This window comes from Ochotona princeps, chromosome 4, assembly GCF_030435755.1.
Source record: "Ochotona princeps isolate mOchPri1 chromosome 4, mOchPri1.hap1, whole genome shotgun sequence".
Lineage (NCBI taxonomy): Eukaryota > Metazoa > Chordata > Mammalia > Lagomorpha > Ochotonidae > Ochotona > Ochotona princeps.
Window position 1 is genome coordinate 49,621,012 of NC_080835.1, and position 21,977 is coordinate 49,642,988.

The 21,977-nt window shown below is 46.3% G+C and overlaps 2 protein-coding genes across 3 annotated transcripts in view; both read left to right on the top strand.

Annotated features, from left to right (window-relative positions):
* The window catches only part of LOC131480202 (interferon-induced very large GTPase 1-like), a 28,712-nt gene extending 19,944 nt beyond the window's left edge, over nt 1-8,768 (top strand). For both annotated transcript variants that reach the window (XM_058663461.1, XM_058663460.1), the window contains exon 2: nt 1,030-8,768. In XM_058663461.1, coding sequence (XP_058519444.1) covers nt 1,032-8,333 — 7,302 coding nt within the window. In that variant the 5' untranslated portion in view covers nt 1,030-1,031 and the 3' untranslated portion in view covers nt 8,334-8,768. The remainder of the gene's footprint in view (nt 1-1,029) is intronic.
* Nucleotides 8,769-19,704: 10,936 nt separating this feature from the next.
* MRPL17 (mitochondrial ribosomal protein L17) lies at nt 19,705-20,971 on the top strand. Its single transcript, XM_004590110.2, has 3 exons — nt 19,705-19,930; nt 20,114-20,182; nt 20,503-20,971. Exons 1-3 carry the CDS (start codon nt 19,757-19,759, stop codon nt 20,788-20,790), a joined length of 531 nt encoding a protein of 176 aa, XP_004590167.2. The 5' UTR covers nt 19,705-19,756; the 3' UTR covers nt 20,791-20,971.
* Nucleotides 20,972-21,977: the final 1,006 nt, after the last annotated feature.

Genomic DNA, 21,977 nt, shown 5'->3' on the forward strand with positions numbered 1-21,977 from the left:
TGATTCTCCAAATAAATCTTTTTTTAAAAAGTTTAGACTTTCCTGAGTCCTAATCATAACTGTCCTAATAATCCATTCCTAGAAATATTGTATTTCTTTAGTCTATTGTTTCTAATCTTCCACCATCTACCCATTACCCAAAAGTTACTTCCATAATTTTATGTGTTTGTTACAGCAACATCCCACTAATCTGGCACTGATTTTTGTCTTAGTATAATTTGTGATACTATAACAAAATAACTGTGTTGAAAAATTTATGCTAGCCAAAGTTGTTGGCTCATACTTCAGGATGGTAGGAAACCCAAAATCGAAGTGTAAGCCTTTGAACTGGTTAGAATCTTCTTCCTTCATTGCCACTTGGAGAAGGGAAGAGACAAAATAGCACACATCTTTCACTGCACAATAATTTCTTAATATTGTTACATGTACAAGTAAATGTAACATGAATTTTAAATATATTTTTTTACTTGCTTAAAAGATAGTTACACAGAGAGAAGGTGAGACAGAGTTCTATCATTCACTCCTCAAATTGCTGCAATATTTATGTCTAGGCTAGGCTGAAGCCAAGAGATTCATCTGGATCTCCTAGGTGGGTGCAGGGGCCCAAACACTTCTGCTGCTTTCCGAGATAAAGTTTCAATGAGCCGAATCAAACATGAAGTAACCAGGACATGGTAAAAGTCCATCTTCAATGTAAATGTCACAGATATTGGACAGCTTTGAATGTCAGCACTGAACAACATGAATTTTGGAAGAGATGAAACTTTAAATCCTAGCAAATGGGTTGACTAGTACAGCAATCCAAGAAAGCAATGATAAAGACAATGACAAAAGGATAGTTGGTAGGGGACAGAGATAAATTAAAGAGGATAAATTGAAAAGAAATAGTGGATGTGGGCCAAAAATTTAGTGTTTGAACAATTCAAGGAGGTACTTACTTTTTCTATATTTACCCCATTGGTCATGAGGTTGATATACTTCCTATTTCAAGAAGCAGACAGGCTAACTGAATTTATGTTTTTCATGCAGCCATGGCCACAGGAGAACACACCCATGATGAACATCTCCTGAAAGATGAAAGGAAGCAAGATCTCCAAGAGAGGCTGAGAGCAGTGGGGCTGGCTGCTGAGTACTGGTTACCAAAGCTGCAGGAACACCTGGGTGTGACCTGTGCCCAGGCCTTACAACACCTCGAGGAAGAGGACCTCCAGAAGCTGAAATCCCAGGCACAACATCCATGGGAAACAAGGGCCCTGGAGAAGCTGCTGCACCTGTCACAGTCAGGTCTTTCAGGGTCAAAGCAGACTCCTGTGGAACTAATGAACCAAAAACAGATGCAGGCAGAAGAGGCCTTACAGGAGCTACAAAGCTTGCTGTCAGAAGGGAAGCAGCGACAAGAAGAGTTGGTGCACAGAAAGGAAGAGGAGCTGAGGCAAGCAATGGAGATACCCGAGGAGTACTGGCCACCACCTGAAAAGCCCCTTCAGGAGGTCTTGGACAACATGCAGAGACAGCTCAAGCTCACAGAGGGGACCCTGATGACAAGACAAAACCTTCCAGACAGAGATCTGGTGAGATGGGCATCTGGAGGACTGGCCCTGAAGGGCATTTACAAAACCAGCCAGCAAATGCAACTGCTAGACAGAAAAGAGGAACTACTCGCTGTGCCTGAGAAATTCTCATTCTTTGGCCCTGAGCAGGGCACATGGATGGAAACAGTTGAATTCACCTCTCATGAAGCAGAGTCCATGTTCACCCAGAGTATAGAGAAGCTGGGCTTCAGCTCAGTTGCATCAGCTAAGGGTGGAGGCTGGGGGTTTAGTCTAGAAGCTGGTATGGATCAGAACAAACACTCAGAATCCAAGGAAACCAAACAATCACATTCTGAGCACTCTTATTACTGCTCAGCCAAGTTCAGCTATGTCCCCCTGGCCTCCTGTCACTTCTCCATGGATCAGCTCCGATTATCCATGGCTGCTCTACGGGATCTAAAGTGCATTGAAGAACTCCTGGATCACACCTCAGGCCCAGACAAACTCTACATGCTGAGGCACAGGACAGAAAACTTCTTCCACAGGTTTGGCTCTCATGCTAACCAAGGCCCTCTGCACCTGGGAGGAATCTTTTGGTGGAAGGCCATTTCTGAGGGTTTCCAGAGTGAGCAACTGGCAGAAGTGAAGCAGCAGTCAGCAGAGGCCCTGGATGCTTACATCAGGGGCAGCTACAGTGGCTTTGGAGTGAATGTTGCTGCAGGTGGGAATGTGTCCAACACTCATGCAAAAGCAGACTCTCAGAGAAGAGCTTCCCAAAATCTCCAAGCCAAAGTGCAACTGTCTATGGCCCAGACAGGTGGCCCACCAGAAGCAGATGGATTTATGCAATGGAAAGCTGGCCTTGTTGTCAATAACCAAACGTGGTGTGTCATTGACCGGGGACATAAACTAGTGCCCATTTGGGACATTATCATCTCTAGCCACAAAAGTGATTTTAAAAATGCCGTTCAGGTGGCTAAGTGCCTAAAAGACACCTATGCTACTGTGACAAGCCTCAATGCCCAGATCCAGCATGGGGAGGAACCACTGAGTATTGTGAAGGAAGTTCAAGATTTCTTAGAGGATGTGAAATCCTGGGAAGTATCAGATCCTGAAGAGCAGCTTCAAAATTTAATAAATTTCATGCAGATTTTGAACCAGAAAATGAAAGGTTATGATACATGGATTAACATGTGTCTTACAAATAGTGATCTGCAGAATTTTCTAGTAAAAACGGTCAATTTTTGCAAGCAGTTGTCCAATTACCAAACTAAATTTATTAAATCTCAGTTGCGCAGTCTTCTGGATCCTCACATCTATAAAGTGAAAAACTTTCCTGAGGCTCACTCCATCAAGCCGTGGATCTTTCAAGCAGAGACAGAACCAGAGCAACTTAATGTCACTGAATTTCCTGAATTAGTTAACATCTTAAGAAAAACCTACAATGAACTCATGGACCTGCAGATGAAATCTGAGTCCCCAGAGTCAATAGAAGAAGCTCAAAGAAAGGCCAATTATGGAACCAGCTTGGCCCTCAGCTCCTTCTTCAATTACCTGCAAAAATCAGGCCAGACAGACACACACCTCTTGCTACTTTCCATTGCAACTGGTGCAGGATATCAGGTGGCAAACAACACTTTCCGGTATCTAGGGAGTGATGAACTATTCTATCTACTTAAGGTAATGCATACTGCTCACAATAAATACCAGGAACTCTTAAGTATTTTCAATTACAGGGCTCAGGCATTTCTGATACTCACGGGTCTGACAGCCACAGTTGGAGTCACAGCTGTTTCTCTGGAAGACAAAAGACAACGCATGGCATTAATGAAAAAACACATGGGACAATCATGGTCTAAAGAGGTAATCCATGTCCTAGGCAAATGCAGAGCAGATCATGATTGGGATTCTCTGGAGAAAGACCTGAAATTGCTTATTGACGGGAATTATGAAGCCACCATGTCTTCTTTGCCAATGGACAAAGTCAAAAGGCAGCTGGAAAGTCTCTTCCATGGAAAGAAACAACTCCATAAACTACATGAAAATGAAAATACCAAAAGGGAGGTCATAGACAATGGGCCCTTCCTAGACCTACTGAAACGCCTAGGCTTAGAACAGTACTACCCAAAACAGATGAGCAAAGCTAACTTCCATGTGATCTATAAGACTTTTGTGTACAACACCCAGCCCACTTCTGAACATCAGCTTCCCTTTTATTTCCTGCAGAAGCTGCTAATGTTGGATTATGGCCTTAGACACTTGGCCATCAAAGATGAGAGAGACAGAGAACACAACTTAGACTCAGAAGCCTCCAATCAGGATAATGGACACTCTGATTCATATGAAGACTTTTTTGAAGTTACTTCTAGTTCCACTAAACATTCATATACAAGACAATCCCAGCCCACCAAGCCCCACATTCACCCAATGGATATTCAGATGGCAATTTTTCATTGTGCAGATGATTTTGCCAGACAATATATTTTAGCCAAACTTGCCATTTGCCAATTTGCCCTCCCTCTTGTAGTGCCTAATCCTTGCAATTCTCAGATTGAGTTCTCCCTCTGGTCTCTCAGGAAAATCAGGAGAAGTTGGCAGCAAGTTAGTAAATCAGCAGGTGGGAAAAAGAACAATTTCAGGAATCAACAGATGTGCCGTGTCTCTACACCCATTGTGTCTTTCATCAGAGTTGGGGATGACTTCTCTGCTTCCAAATCTCAAATTATGAACTGTCTTCTTGATAAAAGTAAGAATAATATGTTTTTTCACCGCCACTGCAGAGGAAGCACAAAAGACTGTCTCTTGATGGAGGGTGTAGTGGAAGTCAGCTGGTTCTGTCCTGGGGGTGATAATAGGGACAGATTTGACAGCTGTGTGACCTTCACCAATCTTCATGGAGATGCAAAGGAACATAAGCGGCAGCTCACCTTCCTGCAGGAAATCTCTTCTCTCATCGTGGTCCTCATGTCAGTTTCCAATAACAATGAAGAAAATGACAAGCTTGTTCGTGACATATACAATTCACCAAAACCTTTGATCTTCTTGCTTGATGACAAAGAAAAAACCATGGCCAAAAGTTCTGGTAAGAGAGTGGGAATTGGCATCAGGAATAGAAATGAGGCAGAATTAACAGAGGAGATCACAACTGCAATCAGGTATTTGTTAAAGTCCTCTGACACTTCTCTCACCATAGAAGACTGTTCCCAGATTGCTCGCCAGCAAGGATTCCTTATTGATGAAGACCAGAGAGACTGCAAAGAAGCCAAAGAAAAGGCAGACACTCTAATGGCCCTCCTGTCAGAAACAGAGTTATCTCATGTGAAGGAAAACTTGCTGCCCCTTCAGGGACAATTGTGGCACCTGTGGTGTAGCAAGGACAAAGAGCTCTACCATCTGAAAGAAAAGGGGAATCGGAGCATTGAGCAACACAAGAGTGATATTGAGACAGAGAAACAACAGATACGGAAACAGCAGTTGACCAGAGCCTTTCCTCTCAATGACTTAATGAGATCTGTTCTTGAAATTCTTCAAGGAAATTCAGAAACTCACACCAAGCTCTACTTTTTACAGTGGTTGAGTGTGTTTTTGGATAATCTGACTGCAGAACACTTAGAACAGCTGCATGAGAAGCAAAGATCATTGTGGCAAAAGGTACAAGAGGAGAAGAACAACAAGGCAAAGGTCAGTTCTCTGAAAGACTTGCAAAGTCAGATAGAGGACATTTCCTCAGAGATTGATAACTGCACCCTTGGAGTTGAGCACCTTCTCAGAGAAGTTGGCCAAATCTATGAAGCTCTGGAAGAATCATCCTCCAAAAAAGAGAATCTATTTCTTCATCTTCCTGAAATTGCGGCAGAACTGATGATATGTGGTGTTTCCATTGAACTGATGGATGGTGATGCTTCGTATGTGCCTCTAAAGTGGGTGGCAGCTGTTTTTGACAAGCTTGCTGAGAAACTTGGAGACAAAAAGCTGTTTGTTCTCTCTATCCTGGGCCTGCAGAGCTCAGGCAAGTCCACTCTGCTGAATACCCTCTTTGGGCTACAGTTCACTGTCAGTGCAGGCAGGTGTACCCGGGGGGCCTATATGCAGCTCCTGAAGGTGGAGGAGACATTCACAGGGGATCTTGGCTTTGACTTTGTGCTTGTTGTGGATACTGAAGGTCTCCGAGCCCCAGAACTCAGCAATAAATCCAAGAATAAGGACAACGAGTTGGCAACCTTTGTCATTGGACTTGGTAATTTGACTCTCATCAATATTTTTGGAGAGAACCCATCAGAGATGCAGGATATCCTACAGATAGTTGTCCAAGCCTTTCTGAGGATGAAACAGGTGAAAATCTCACCAAGTTGCATATTTGTCCATCAGAATGTGGGGGAAGTTACTGCTGAAGACCAATTGATGGAAGCACGTAGGAGACTAGTACAGAGACTAGATGAAATGGCAAAATTAGCAGCAGAACATGAACAGTGCTCAGACATCACCCGCTTCAGTGATGTCATTAAGTTTGATGTCAACACTCAAGTCTACTACTTTGCTCACCTCTGGGATGGCAATCCTCCAATGGCCCCACCCAATCCTCGCTACAGCCTCAATGTCCAGGAACTGAAAAGTGGAATTCTCAGGATTGCAAAACAGGAATCCAAGGGAAGCATCATGAAGATATCAGATGTAAAATCACATGTTCAGGATCTGTGGAAAGCTCTGGTGAGTGAGAACTTTATTTTCAGTTTCAGGAACACCCAAGAGATCATGGCCATGAGCAAACTGGAAACCATGTATTACCAGTGGACCTGGCAACTGAGGAGTCATGTGCTGGAACTGCAGAACCAGCTGACCAACCAGATTAAGAATGGGAAAATCCAGAGACTCAGCATAAGCACAGTTGAGGCTCCAGTTACAGAAAAATATGAAGCTGTCAAGCAAGAATTTAAAAAATTTTTAAAAGAAGATAAAGATAGTGAAATATTAATTCAATGGAAAGCAAATTTTGAGCATAAACTCCTCATGCTTAAAGAGACACTTGTTGCAGAATGCAGAAGAAAAGCTGATGAACTTATTAGTTTTAAAAAAAGTCAAGAAAGGCTGGATAAGAAAAAAACAGACTATGAAAGAGAATTGCTGGAAAAGAGTAGGAAGTTGGCTTTAGACATAAAGGATAAAGAGTTAAGTGAGGAAGAACTACAGGAGAAATTTAATCAACTTTGGACAAAATGGGTCTGTGATGTGTCCTCAAATATCCCTCAAGTTGAAGAGCCTAAAATTAAGCCGGATTATGAAGGAACCCTGTTGGATTATTTCAAAAGTGATAATAACTATGTGGTGGAGGCACTGAAGAAAAGTTCCACAGAGAATTTTCAAATTGATTACCCCACACATGTTAAAATGAGTAAGACACTTCACATTATCCCAAAGCACTTAGAGCCCCGTGATGAAGAATCTATTAAAGTGACTACTAACCACATCTTTAGAAAATTTGAGGAAACTATTGACCACATTCGCTTGCAACGGCGTGATTATGATTGCAGTGACTTCCATGAAATCCTAAAAATAATAGAAGAGGAAGTGAAATCTGCACGCACAGAAGAAAGATATTCATTTACAAACAAATATAAGATTGACATTTCTTTGTGTTTATTTAGAAGAGCTTCACAGTGTTTTAAGGAAATACACAGTGCATTCAAGAAAGCAAATGACCCTGTTAACTATTTGGAGTCTAAGAAAGATGATTTCTTCATGAGTTTTAAAATCTCCTGCCAAGGAGCAACTTCTACCAAAGCATTTGTTGATTTTCTGTGGAACAAGCTCTCTCCAGCTGTGTCCACCACCATAAGGCAAAAAACAGTCCCTAAAATTGCTGGGGATATGAGAAATACTTGCCCTGAATTCAATGGAAACAGATCTAACTTGGAGAAACACATTCTTATCTTTCTGGCAGAGGAAGAGAACTTTGAAAAGTACTGGCAATATATTCATGATCCAAAATCATTTTTCAGGAGTTACATTGAAACGCGAGTTAGAAAGTACTGTTTCGGATCAGGAGCTCAAAATATACAGGATAGTTTAAAGCAAAGTTTAGATTATATCAAGAATGTCCTGCTCTCTGCTATTCATAAATCCACAGAAGAAGTTAAAGAAGAAAGCAGCACTGCCTCTGAGTGGCTGGATTTGTTCTGTGGTCACCTGGCGAGCTGTCTCACCTTTCCACGAAGTGACTTGGTAAGCATTGAACACCAGGAGATTAAAGACATGCAGTTTCTCAAGCATGCCATGAGTGCAGCTTTGGATCCTGCAATAAAGATAGTTGAACAAAATTGTTTGAGTCAGCCTGTAGATGAAATGGTTCCTGTGATTGAGAAAATACTTTCTGAACACCTGTGTGGCTGCTGGAAACAGTGTCCATTCTGCAAAGCCATCTGCACAAACACAATACCTGAACATGATGGAGACCACAGTGTTCCTTTCCACCGTTCTAAGGCAGTCGATGGCTGGCACATCTATTTCACTTCCATATTTGCCATTGATTGCTGTACTACCAGTGTGGCAAGTGACCGCTCATTTATTTCACATGATGGTCGGAGCTACCCATACAAGAACTACCGACAGGCAGGAGGGGATTTTGCCACATGGAGCATCACTCCAGATTCATCCACCCAGCCCTATTGGAAGTGGTTTGTCTCTCACTTCAGATCAAATCTAGAAAAGAAATATAACTATAAATTTAGAGGTTTAGGTCAAATCCCTGATGCATGGGCCAGAATCACAAAGCAGCAAGTGCTTGATGACTTGAAAAAACAGTAATACTTTTGTAGTCACAAGAGTCCCAGCATCTATCTACCTGAAGAAATGCAAAATTCCTCCTCACAGTAAGAACTACACTCCTGCCATTTTCAAAATACATGCTGCAAATAAAAGTCAATTCATCTGTTTAGGAATTACAGATTTCCTTTGAAAGGATTTTATTTCTCTGTGCTTCAACTCCCTCTGATTTAAAACAAACTGTAAAATACACAAACACAGAATAAAATCAATATCATCCACTTCAACACCTATTCATGAAGCTTGCGCAGTGATATAATAGGCTATGCTTTCAGGGTCTGCATCCCATACGGATGCAAGTTCACATCTTGGTTGTTCCACTTCCATTCCAGTTCACTGCTCTGACCTGGGAGAGCAGCAGAAGATGGCTCGAGTCTTTGGGCCCATGGATCTATGTGGCAGACCCAAAAAAAGCTCCTGACCATGGCAGCATTTGGGGAGTGAAATAGTGGATAGAAGATCTCTCTTTCTCTTTGTCTATCCTCTCTGTAACTCTGTCTTTCAAATAAAAATAAATAAATCTTTAGCAGCTTAAGGAAATTACACACAGCTGAAAGCATAAAATAGTACAATTGAGCCCACATTATCTCCAAACATCTGTTATGTGCCCACCTTTGTCCTGGAGCTTACCCTTATATAAGTAATGTTTTCCTTAAGAAATGGCTTGAAAATATCTTGGAACAGATGGCAATCATGGAGGTACAAAGAGTTTGTTTACTTTGTAGCCTCGAACTGTTACAACACATGAAATGACAAATATTGGTTTATCACCACAAAAGCAGAAAGCATATGCGGCATCTTCTAAAGGGAGACAAATATGAACCTTGATTCTTTTCACTGCCCTTGATCAAAAGAACAGAAAACAATTGAATCAGTACTAGGTGAAGGTGATGGTAATTAGTGTATGACTGATAACAAGATTTAAGAAAGAATCTATGGGGCCCGGCGGCGTGGCCTAGCGGCTAAAGTCCTCGCCTTGAAAGCCCTGGGATCCCATATGGGCGCTGGTTCTAATCCCGGCAGCTCCACTTCCCATCCAGCTCCCTGCCTGTGGCCTGGGAAAGCAGTTGAGGATGCCCAATGCATTGGGACACTGCACCCGCGTGGGAGACCTGGAAGAGGTTCCTGGTTCCCAGCTTCAGATTGGCGCGCACCGGCCCGATGCGGCTCACTTGGGGAGTGAAACATCAGATGGAAGATCTTCCTCTCTGTCTCTCCTCCTCTCTGTATATCTGGCTTTCCAATAATAATAATAAATCTTTAAAAAAAAAAAAGAATCTATGATATATGCCTTTATAAATTCCTTTCATTTACGAGCTTTCTTTTTAATTCTGTAGTTTTGATATTTTAAGTAAGAGTAGTTTAGGTTTAGTGAAAATTGATTTTGGATATAAGTAAACCACCTGTCACTATGTAACCGCATGTGCTGCCAACCGTGGAGTTCCTGGCATGAGCCAGATGACTGTAGGTTTGAATGAGTAAGAGCTTGCTGAAAATATTTTCTCTGTAGTAAAATAATAATAATGTTTTTAGGATTGTTTTTGTAATCATTCTTTTATAATGATGTAAAAATAAAAAAATTGATGTTGTGCAAAATCTTGTGATGATTTGCGTATAAAAAAGGCAACTTTTCTGAGTTGTCCATTATGAGTTTCATACTACAGTGGCCCACGTCTCCTTTTCTTATCTTCTCACCGATCCACGCATCCTTTGCAAGCTCTCCAGTGAGCTGGAGCTGGTCTCCAGTCATTTTAATTGTATTTATTTTTTTATTTGGTGATCTTTACATAGCTGATTAGGGCTGTAAGGGTCAAGGGCTACAGAAAAATGGGTAAGACCATTATTTCCACATTCTCTTTTTTCCTTCCTGTATCTAGGGAAAGGGAGAGACAAAGAGAGAAGTCACACCCACCCTCCCAACCATCCAAGTGTCCCCAATGTGGGGCATGCTCCGAGGGCACTGCTCAAGTGGTTTCAATAGTTCAACTGTTCTGAATTGCTGCCATTCTTGCCATTTCAAGCATGATGAAATCTTCAGAATCCGCTGACAATAGTCCACCTTACCATCTCCTATTGCCCAAATTTTCACTGCCAACACTTGGCTGGGGTTGTTGATCAATTTGTTCTGTACTCTGTTATGGTACCAGGTGTCCTCTGCAGGCTCCAATGTACTACCATATCCTCCATGTGCAACTGGATATGCTGTCCACAGCTCTGTCTGAGCCATGAGGAGGCTCAACTTTTACACAAGCACTCCATGGTCAGACCATGGAAACTACAATTCTCTTCATGTGTGGGGTTCTGAGTTTGGCAGTTCAGTTGGGTATATCTCCAAAGAAACTTCGTCTGAGGTGATCTCAGTGCAGTGTCCAGCACAGTTCCTCACCCCTATCAGCCTATGCATATGCTGGTGGTTGCACTCGCTGGGTCAGTTCTACCTCCAGCCCCATCTTCTACATAAACCAATGGGTGTGTGGAGCCCATCCCAATTCTGCCCACCACACACTTGGCCCTGAAAACCAGTGAAAGCTTCAGCCTAGTTGGGGCGACTCCCAACAACCCTCACCAGGCCTACTCCCTGCCCTGGTTCCCATGCTTGCCAATATGTACAGCAGACTGGTCCAGTTTGTCCTACATCCCATTCAGTTCTCATACATGTCAATGGGCATAGGAGCCTAGTTCAACCTAACCAGCCCCACTATGCAGCCCACACACATGCCGACAAATGCCACTCTCTGTCTAGCCATGCCTGCCCCAGTCCTGGTTCCCATGCTCACCAGATAGAGTGGCAACCCAGAAAGGAGGTGCCCACTGTTTCCCTACTAGGCCCACTCCCACTCCCGGATCATGCACTCTCCAGATGGTTCTGCAATTTAGCTTAACAGAATTAGTCCCCCGTGACAACATCTGCTACCTGATGCTGCAGCAGAACCCAACCCACCCACACCCACTCTGATCTATTCTTGCACCAATATGAACAGTCAACCCAGCCTGACTTTTCCCTGGTTCAGCTCACGTGAAACCAATAATTGTTTTAGCCCTGCCAGGTCTGCCCCCATCCCAACTCACACTCTCCAGTGGGAGTGGTGATCCATCAGGGGAGCCCTCCACATCCCTGTATCAACTTTGGCCCCTGGGGTCTTTCGTGTGCTGGTTGGGTGCCATGGCTAGGTCTGGCATAGCCTGCCTCTCCTCAGCTTTTGCCAGTGGGTGCTCTACCTGGCCTGGAACAGCCCATCCCCCGCCCTTGTCCAGTTCAGGTTGGTGGGGGCTACAGCCTAGCCCAGCCCAGTATGCAGCCATTTCAAGCCCTCATTATACTGGTATGTGTTGCAACCGAACCTGACCCAACCCACACTCCATTCTAGTGCTTGGATTTATCAGCAGGTGATGTGAACTGCCTCTGCCTGGTTTACCCCAGACCTGAGCCAAATGTATGCCAGTGGGTAACCTTTCCTGGCCTGCTCTGGGCAGCTCCCTTTTATGATTCTTGTGCTTACCTGTGTGGTCTGTGTCCCGAAAGAGGAGTTTCCCAAGTTCTTCCATCAGAACCTCTCCCAGTGCCAGATCTCTCACCCATCAGTTGGTCTATGGGCCAGCCCTACTCAGTCCGCCTCCTGACCTAGCAGGAAAAATGGCCTTTCCTGACCAGCCTTCAACTGATTCTGTTTATTATTGTTGGGTGTTACAGCCCAGTCTAGCCTGGTCCACACCTAGTCACAGCTCACACATGGCTCAGCAAGGACAGAGACCTAGCCTAGCCTGTCCTTTCACCCACCCTTGTTCTCATGTGCACCAGCTGGTGCTGGGGTATAACCCAGTTCGGGGCTATCAGCCCCAGTCCACAGTTGTGCCAAGGTATGTTGCATCCATGTCCAAATCAGAACAGAGCTTCCATTCCAGCCCCGTGCCTACCAATGGGAACCACAATCCAGCCAGGGCAGGCCCTTAGCTCCCCAACTAGGCCTGAATCCAGCCACAGATCTCATGCATTACAGTGATTGCTCTGAACCAGCTTGGCATAGTCCCTCAACAGTCTTGGCTTTTGCCTTTGGATGCTGTTTCTTGGCCTGACCCAGCCTACCCCAAGTCTCACCACTTGCTGGCGGGTGATGGAACTTGGCTCTGCTCAGTCTGCTCCCATGCTTGGCTCATGCAAACTGCTAGGTATAACAGCCTAGCTGAGTTGACCTGTGCTTCAGCCTGGTTTCTGCTCTTGCAGTGAGGTAAGATTGGCTCAGCCTTGCCAGGTCTGCCCCCTTCCAGAACTAACCCACACACTTACCAACGGATAGAACTGCCTTGCTCAGGCTTCCCAACCCCTAGTTCTGGACCATGTACTCACCAGCAGGAGCTATAATGCCGTAGGGAAGTTTCCCAAGTTCCCCACTCAGCCCACTCCCAGACCCAGATCTCACATGTGCCAGCAGGTGCTAGACCCTTGCCCAGCATGGCCTGCCACTCCATCTTGGCCTTTGTATGAGCCAGAGCATGTTGCAGCCCTGCCTGCCTCACACCCTGTTTTAGGATGCACATGCGGGTGCTACAGCCTGGACCTGCCCAGACCTTTCTCAGCCCCAGTACCCGTGAGGGTTGGTGGGTTCCATGATCACATCTAGTTCAGCACATCAGCATCCCAACTCTTGTGCTAACCAGTGGGATTTGTATTTCCACAGGGTTTGGCTCAATTGTCTATTATAGAATCTACCCTTGGGCCTGGTTCTCTTGCATTGTTGGTTAGGGTCATGAACCTGCCTAATGTGACTCATCCCCTGTTCAGCCACTCAGTCATGTACGGGGATCTAGCCCTGCCAGACAGGCCCCCAGCCATAGCTTTTGTGTGGGCTGGTGTGTGGCAGTTAGCGATATTTTGTGCTAACAAGTCCGCCTCAGAACTCCCATGTGGGCTGGTGAATCAGTCTGACCCAAACAGATCTTTCATTCACTCCTCTCCAAACCACCAGGTTTCAGTCCCCTTCACTTACCTATAAATACAGTAGTTTGGGGGCACCCTTTCCTTTCCAGTTCCCTGCCAAGGCATCTGGGAAGGCAGGGCAAGGTGACCCAAGCAGTGAGCCTCACGTGGGAGAACCCAGTGCTGTCTTCAGCCTGACCGGACCTGAAAGTGCAACGATTTGGGGAGTTAGTCAGCAGACACAAGATCCAGATCCCTTCAACACCCCCCCAACCCCACTGCCCCATTGCTCTGCCTTTCAAACATGTGAATAAATGCTGTTATAAAGTATACCTGCATAGTTGATACTGAAAGAAACAATCTAATTGCACCTTACTTCAATACATAAATGGGTGTTTTTTACTCTTCTTTCAAGAAATAGGTTAATATAATTGAAACACTCGGGATGGGTGAGTCTCAAGCCTGGAACACACACGAGCTACCATGTACATGTGGTGAGATGCTCCCAGGCCTGCCAGAGCCCGTCAACTACCCTCTTTGGGGGTGAGTCCTGGGGATCTGTGAAGCGGGTTGGGGCTTGCCACTACTCACCATGCGGCTTGAGCTGGGGGAGGAACCAGGAGGGGCGGGACCTGGGCCTAAGCAGTTAAACCTCCAGCAGCCACCCGGCTGCCAGGGGGCCTTGGGATGGGCATGTCTCAAGCCTGGAACATACACCAGCTACCACATACACGTGGTGAGCTGTTCCCAGTCACCAGTGCGCCATTTGGTGCCAGGCTTCGCCTGCTGGCTGCCCAGCTAGGGAGTTCTGGAATTTTGGTTCTTTGATTTGCTGCTTGGGTAGCTCCAGGCTGAACCCACAGTGCTTTGGGGACATGAATCAGTCCTAAAGATTCTCAATGGCAGTAAATCTTCCTCTGAAGAACCTGTAATCACTTTATAAAGCAGATTACCAAACACCAGTTCATTCAAGAGCCAAAATTCCAGGCTTGTCCAGCAGGATGTCCCCATTGCCTAACATGATGAGGGATCAGCAGAGGGGGCACAGTAGGCAGGATCATGACATTGACTGGCATTCAAGAACCATACCCGGGGGAAGAATGTGTCGGGGATGTGTGGGCCAAACCCCGTGGGAATTCTGACCCCACTGGATGGCTTAGGAGGGCTGGTGGTGACAAGGCAGGAGGCTATGGGATGTGCTGAGCTGACCCAGAACAACCACTGGCACACTTAACACTGGCTGGGAACAGGCCCAGTTGGGGAGCTAGGGAGAGGCCTTGGCTGGGTGGAGATTCCCACTAAGGGGTGCAGGAGCTGGAATGGGGCTGCATTCTGGTCGGGATACAGTTGTAGCCTCCCTTGGCACAAGTGTGGACTGGGACTTGACGCACCGGGCCGGGTTAGACAGCACCACAGTTTGGTGTTCTGGAGGACCAGGGTAGATGTGGGACATACTAAGCTAGGTTTCAACCCCAACTGAGCCATATATGAGCTATATGTGGGTATGGACGAGCCATGGCTGGGCTGAAACGTCCAACAGCAGAGAATCAAGATGGCGGAATAGGGTAAGGACACGCTTAAATGGATGGAAAAACATTTAATCAGGATGAAGCAGAGAGGACACATTCCAGGAAATAGGAAAGGACAGAACAACAGCAGAGGGGTACCTGGAGAATGACCGACACAGGAAAGCAGTGGGCACAGCAGTGTGGTGTTGCAGAGACTGATACTCCAGTACGGCGATCTGAACTCCACCAGCAGCCAGAACTCACCAGCAACCAAGTGGGAAGGGACTTTCACTGGGAGCTTGGCAGGTGAACCCAGACAAAGACTTGTCCATCATGCCGGTCTGTTTGATTTGACCAGGAACAGAGACAGAGCAGCAGATCTCAGACAGGCAGTGCAAGAACAAAGTGGATTTCATAGCCCAGTCAGCCCCCTAGAGCTGAATTGGACACCATTTTGTGTAAGGAGGAAAGGGCAAGGGAAAGGACTGAGCATGCACTGAGCTGGGAGTGAGCTCATTTCTGACTCAGTGAACTGCAACGACGTGGCATTCTACGGGTTCCACTCAGGGCATGTTTGGATAGCCCTCAGATCTGACGGCCAGCAAATCAAGAACTGTAGTGGTTGTACATCGGGCGCCATTTTGTACACTGTGGCAATAGCTTTGGGACTGCAGGGGACAACAGTGAGCTGCGCATGTGCTGAGCTCCTGAGAACTCGCTGAGTTCAGTGGATTGCACTGGTCCCGCAGGAAAATAATACCAACTGTGGCATCTTCCCAGTCAAAATAGGTCCGTGTGGCACCCAGACCTAACATCCAACAGGTTCCGACAAGATCTACGCCACCAACAACCTAATTAAATAGGACACCTGGGGTCTCCCTAATCTTGGGACTTGCTCCAACTGAAAGTGGGAGAAAGGTTGCAGAGACAACAGTGTAGCCTCAGCACAGTATCACAGGAGGCGGAGAGTGGTGAGCCAAGAGCTGGGGTTATGGAGACCATGGTGGAAATCTGACATAAGAACCCAGACCTGGAACTTGCTGGAGGTTGTGGCACAATTGACTGCAAGCAAGAAGTTGTGTACCAACTGCAACAAGTAAAATCACATTGTAGACCTGTGGATGACACAGCTTAGAAACCAGCCCCAAGAAGAAGACTCTGCTAACCAGAAGCACAATGATCAAGAGCAAAAGAAGAGACAAAGGCACAATGAATATTACCAAAAACTCCCCTGCAAAGGAGCAAAATCCTATGCCAACCTCAGAGTTAACTGAGGAAGATATCGAGAAAATGGGGGACACAGAATCCATAAGACTCATTTTAAAGATTCTGATCAACAATGAGAAGCTCATGCAAGAGTTCAAAGAATTTAAGGAAGCAATAAAGCAAATCAAGTCTGCTATACACACAGGCAAACCAGGATAGGGGGCAGGCCTAGTGGGGGTTATTGTGGGTCACCCCGACTAGGCTCCAGCCCCCACTGGTTGATACAAGTGCCAAATACGTGCTAGGCAAAATTAACCTAGTCTGCAACACCCACTGGTTCCAGAGCAACTCCAGTCCAAAAACAAAATCAGGCCAGGAATTGCACCTACAAACTGACTGTGGCGATGACCAGCTGGACTCAGAACGCTAGCCAAGATAAGACGGAGGACGGAACGGGTCAATCAACCATCCCGGATATATGTTGGCAGCGAAAACTGGGCGAATGAAGACTCTATGATGGACAGTGTCAACCAGTGAACTCTACAACAACCTCATCGAGCTGGGAGAGGCGAGACTAGCAGTGATTCATAACTAGAGAAATATTAAAACCACTAGGGGTTGATCGCAGCTAAATAGTCTCCCCAAGAAGCTGTTCAATCCATCTGGACAATGAGCAGCTGGACTATATGCTTGGCATCTGTTTGCAGAGGAAGAATCTTGATTGAATTTGAACTGTAACGATGCAACGGGGAGGGGGGTCCACCGTGGGGGAGGGGCATGAGGAGGGGTGGGGGGAACCCCAGAGCCTATGAAACTGTCACATAATGCAAAATAAAAAAATAATAAAATAAAAAAAAATTTTAAAAAAGAGTTATGGGAGTCCCAGAAGGTGCAGAAAGAGAAACTGAGTTTGCAAATGTATTTATTGAAATAATAAAGGAAAATTTCCCTAATCTGGAGAAAGAATTAGGAAACAAGTTCTAAGAGAACTTCAGAACTTCAGAACTCCCAACAGGCCTGATCAAAACGATCTTCACCATGACATATGATCATCAAGCTCTCTTCAATTGAACAGAAGGAAAAGATCCTTAAATGAGCACGTGGAAAAAATCAATTGACATATAAAGGAATGCCAATTAAGCTCACAGGAAATCTCTCACAGGAAACTCTACAGGCAAGAAGAGAATGGAGTGACATATTTCAGATTCTAAAAGAAAAAAATTGTCGGCCTAGGATAACATATTCAGCAAAGCTTTCTTTTGTCTTTGAAAATGAATTAAAATTCTTCCACAGTAAAGAAAAACTAAAAGAATTTGCCTCTTCCAAACCTGCCCTACAAATGTTAATTCAAGATGTTCTCTTCACAGAGAAGAGGAATAGCACCTACCAAAACCAAAGGCAAATGGGAAGAACATCCCAGTAAAATGACAACAGAAGACTAAACCAATGAACAACCCATTCCTAAAATGACAGGACCAAAGTACCACCCACGTATATTAAATTCTGAATGTAAATGGATTAGGCTCAGTCAAATGTCATAGATTAGTGGACTGGATTAAAAAACAAAACAAAGCCCATCTGTTTATTGTCTGGAAGAGACACACTTCAACAAAGATCAGCGGAAACTATATCACATGGGTTTTGTTGTTTTCTGTTGGTTTCAGCTCTTCAAAACACTTTCTTCTGATTAAATCATTCAATGACTCGTAGATCATGCAGTGGCATCATTTTCTGCAAGAAGGTTCTTGATTTTCATTTCTTCAGCTACACATTAGTTGTTTAATAACATGTTATTTAAATTCTTGGTGGTGTTAATTTCTTTTTTCTCCTGGATGTTGATTTTGTATCATGACTTTTCATTTAAGGGGATGTACAGTAGTTGTGTAATGGAGACTGTCATATCTAGTAACATGTCATTTAATTTCATGGCATTGTAAATTTCTATTTTTCTTTCTATTGTTGATTTTGTATCATGACTTTTCATTTAAGGGGATGTACAGTAGCTGTGAAATGGAGACTAACATCCAGATGTGAGGATGCAGTGTGGTATGCATTTCTGCTTCCAGACAAAGATGGACTTACAATTAAACTGTTTACTTATCTTCACAATAGGATTCTGGACTCTCTGCCACTGTCCATGCCCGCAATGATGGACATATGACTGTGTATGAAGAACTATATGTTATTAATGATATAGAGGAACTAGGTGGGGAGGGAGGGAATTGGGGAGGGGATAAGGGAATATGAAACTGTATTATAAAATAATAACAATAATAATAAAATGTATAAAAACAAAAAAGAAACTTCCAACAGCAGGAACCAGAATGGGTTGAAGACCAGTTAAGAAACGCCACTGCTCCTGCTGGGACAAGAGATGAAATGAGCGGTGCTGGCCCATGGACCTGCTGGTATGCGAGTAACCTGACACCGGGACGGGGTCTGATGGAGGAACCTGAGCAGCTCCTCTGACAGGACACTGACCCTACAAATAAGCGCAGGAAGCATGGAAGTAAACAACCCAGAAGAGGTTATGGAAAGTGTCCCACTGGCATACATTTGGCACGGGGTGGGGGCGGACCAGGCTGAGTCAGCTTGCGTCATCCACTGGCAAGTCTGAGCGCCGGAGCTGGGTGGGGGTCGGGCCAGGTTCGGTTGCGATAAAAGCAGTACACAACACAAAATGCCAAGGCAAGGCTGCCTGTGCCGGATAGAAATGTAGCACCCAACCAGCACACCTCCCACTGGTTTAGGTGAGGGCCGATTACGTGATGATGGTTTAGGTGCAGAGCCAGGATGGACTGCAATACTCATTGGTTCCAGTGGAGGTCGGGGCTGAGAATAGAACCAACCCAGCAACTGCAACCACCAGCTGATGGGGTGATGGACTGTGGCGGGCACTGTGCTTGCTAGTACATATAGGAACCTGGACTGGGAACACCTCAAAGTTTCTCTAGGGATCCCCTCAATCGGAATGGAGGAGTCAGAACATTAACCAAGAAAAGATGAAGATGGAGTAGGTCAATCAACCACCTCAGCTGTATGTTGGCAGCGAAATACTGGACAAGCGGAGATTCTATGATGGGCTATGTCTGCATCAGCCTCATCGTGCCTGGAATGGCGAGATTGGCAGTGACTTATGACTGGTGAACTATCGGAACCACTTGAGTAAGGAACTCAGAGCGTGCCCTACATCTGGGACCTGGGGTGGGTGGGAGACTGGGTGGGGCTTCTCCCTCAATATTCCCTTTATAAAAAATAGCAGGTTATTAACATCAAAAAAAAAAAAATGTCGATGGGGAAGTTTAAAAAAAAAAAACACAGAGCTGATTACCTCAACAACAGAAAAATCTTCACCAACTGCGTTCTCTTCCGGGCATCCCGGTAATTCCCTTCGCCATTACTACTGAACACCGTGGTATTACCACGGGCACGCAGGTCATCCTCCGGGCCGCCCGCCACAGCGCGAGCCTCGCCGGGGCCGCTGCCCTCAGACTTGCTCCGCTAGCAGGCCGCGTGAACAACGCCGCCGCGGGACCGCCGCTCTCCCGCCAGGGGGCGCCTCGGGCCCGCCAGCCTGCGCAGCGCGCGCTCCCAGCGAGGGAGGCCGCCGAACTCCCCGCCCGCCTCAGGCTGCCAGCGAGGCAGTCCGCGGTACGCACACGCGGTACGCACACGCAGACACGTCCGCCACGCGCCGAGTCACGGCGCCTGCGCGCCCGCCCCGCTCCCGGGCTCGCACTTCCGGCGTCTGCGGGGGAGGCGGGCCCGCTGCGGACATGCGGCTGTCTCTCTCCTCCGCCATCTCGCACGGCCGCGTCTTCCGCCGCCTGGGCCTCGGACCCGAGTCCCGCATCCACCTGCTGCGGAACTTGCTCACCGGGCTGGTGCGACACGAGCGCATCGAGGCGTCATGGGCGCGCGTGGACGAGATGCGCGGCTACGCCGAGAAGGTAAGGAACGAGGAGGCGCCCTGGTGCGCGCGCGGGGCTGCCCGACTTGGCGAGAAGCCGGACCTCCCCATCAGCCTTCCCAGAGGCCGGGGCCCTGGGCTTGTCCGCTCGCGGCGTGTCAGGCCGAGGCCGGGTCGGGGGCTGAGCGAGTGACGCCGTGGACTGACTGCCATCTCCTCGCAGCTCATCGACTATGGGAAACTGGGAGACACCAACGAACGAGCCATGCGCATGGCTGACTTCTGGCTCACGGTGAGTGTCCCGGGCACAGCTGGCCCTTACGGAGAAGGGGATTGTTGGAAGGAGGGGGAGACCAGGCAGGATCCAGCTGCGGTTCTGACACATGGACCCTTGCTGTGAACTCAGGAAGTTGTGTGTTAAGTTGAAAATGATGTGAATATGCACCTGCCGCAATTATCTGGAAATGGCATTCTTCATCTTGAGGGCTACTTGTAGGAGGAGGATGGGAGAGTTCTGCGTGTATGTGGGCCCTATCTTTGAGAGTGATGGGAAATTAAACACTTGTGCAATTATACCTGACACTCTCTCCTGAATAATTCTCACCACTCTAGGAGAAGGACTTGATCCCAAAGCTGTTTAAAGTACTGGCACCGCGGTTCCAAGGTCAGAATGGGGGCTACACGAGAATGCTGCAGATCCCAAATCGGAGCGAGCAGGATCGGGCCAAGATGGCTGTGATCGAGTATAAAGGGAACTGCCTGCCCCCGCTGCCTCTGCCTCGCCGAGACAGCAACCTCACACTCCTCAACCAGCTGCTGCAGGGACTGCAGGAGGACCTGAGGCGGACCCAGGCAACCAGCGCTGGCAGCTTCCACACAACACCCACGCGGGGGGCTTAGCTAGAGCTGATGGGCCTGGAGCTCTCCCAGCGTCCATAATGACAGGCCTCCATAGCTCTTCCCTGTCTGAGGAGCCCTGCCGTGAGAACTGTGAAATGGATGGTCTTAACGGGGTCCTGAATCTTCTGGGAAGCCAAATGGCCCTTGATTTGCATCATAGATAAAATTCCTTACATTAATATGTAAAATTTTGATTTTTTTTCCTTCTTCTTCTGGGATTTCTGGAGAATGAGAACTAGATGTTCAGTAAAACTGAGAAAGTAAATTCATGGCTTGATTTTGTGATTCTTAGATTGAGGTCTGGATGTTTATTTTTCTGAATGCCAGTTCAGATGGGACACATAGTTTATAATTCCATACTGGCTTCTGAAGGTGATTGCTTTGACACCCAGCAAGGCGTGAGCTCTTAAAGATTCCTTCTGTTGGTTGGCAAATGAACACCTGCAAGTGAAACTTTGTGAATCCACTACTGTGGGTACCTGCAGGGGGCCCTGCCACTGTTCTTTGGTTTGTAGACAGGATCACACTTGACATCCATGTGGTGCCCTCAGTTTCTGAACAAGCCGTAGAGGAGAGGACCTGAAAGCTGATACCCTACTGCTGGCCAAAGGGATGAAGGCATTCCACCAGATGCTGGGTTCCGGTTAGGATAAGCTCTTTCCTCTTGGTGGTTAAGGGAGGGGTTAAAGGAGTGTGTTGAATAAGTAGAATTAGGAAGTTGAACTTGCTGGGAATTTCCTGGAAGTTTTCATTGTTGTCAAGTTGAGCTCTCTGGGAACTCGGAAAAGGGAAATCCGGCTTCAGAATGGCTAGGGCATATGTGAAGCAGGGAACTCCCTTATCTACTAATGACTGGGAGGCTGGGCTTGGCCTAGTCATGCTGCCCCTCCCTGATGTCAGGAGGCAGCTAAGGGGAGATGGTTATGGCAAGGACTTCAGCTCTTAACTGCTAGGCATGATGGTTGTATCTCATGTGGAATTAACTGTTAAGAGTATCTGGCCAATGGAACTCATCCACTGTTGATTTTAATAAGTAAAGGTGAGAGGAGAGGGGTTATTGGTCTAGCAGAAAGATATGAACTTGGGAACATCTATTCTGGTGTAACTGCCACAGTTAACCTAATGTGAAACTTAGCTGCTCCCAGTAGGAATCTACTTATTTCTCCTGACCATTTGTCTTCAAAGTG

Excerpts from the sequence above, each read along its gene's own strand:
- MRPL17 (XM_004590110.2), top strand. The coding sequence starts at position 19,757 with ATGCGGCTGTCTCTCTCCTCCGCCATCTCGCACGGCCGCGTCTTCCGC. Across the intron at positions 19,931-20,113 it reads TGCGCGGCTACGCCGAGAAG|CTCATCGACTATGGGAAACT; the intron begins GTAAGGAACGAG and ends ATCTCCTCGCAG. Across the intron at positions 20,183-20,502 it reads TGGCTGACTTCTGGCTCACG|GAGAAGGACTTGATCCCAAA; the intron begins GTGAGTGTCCCG and ends TCACCACTCTAG.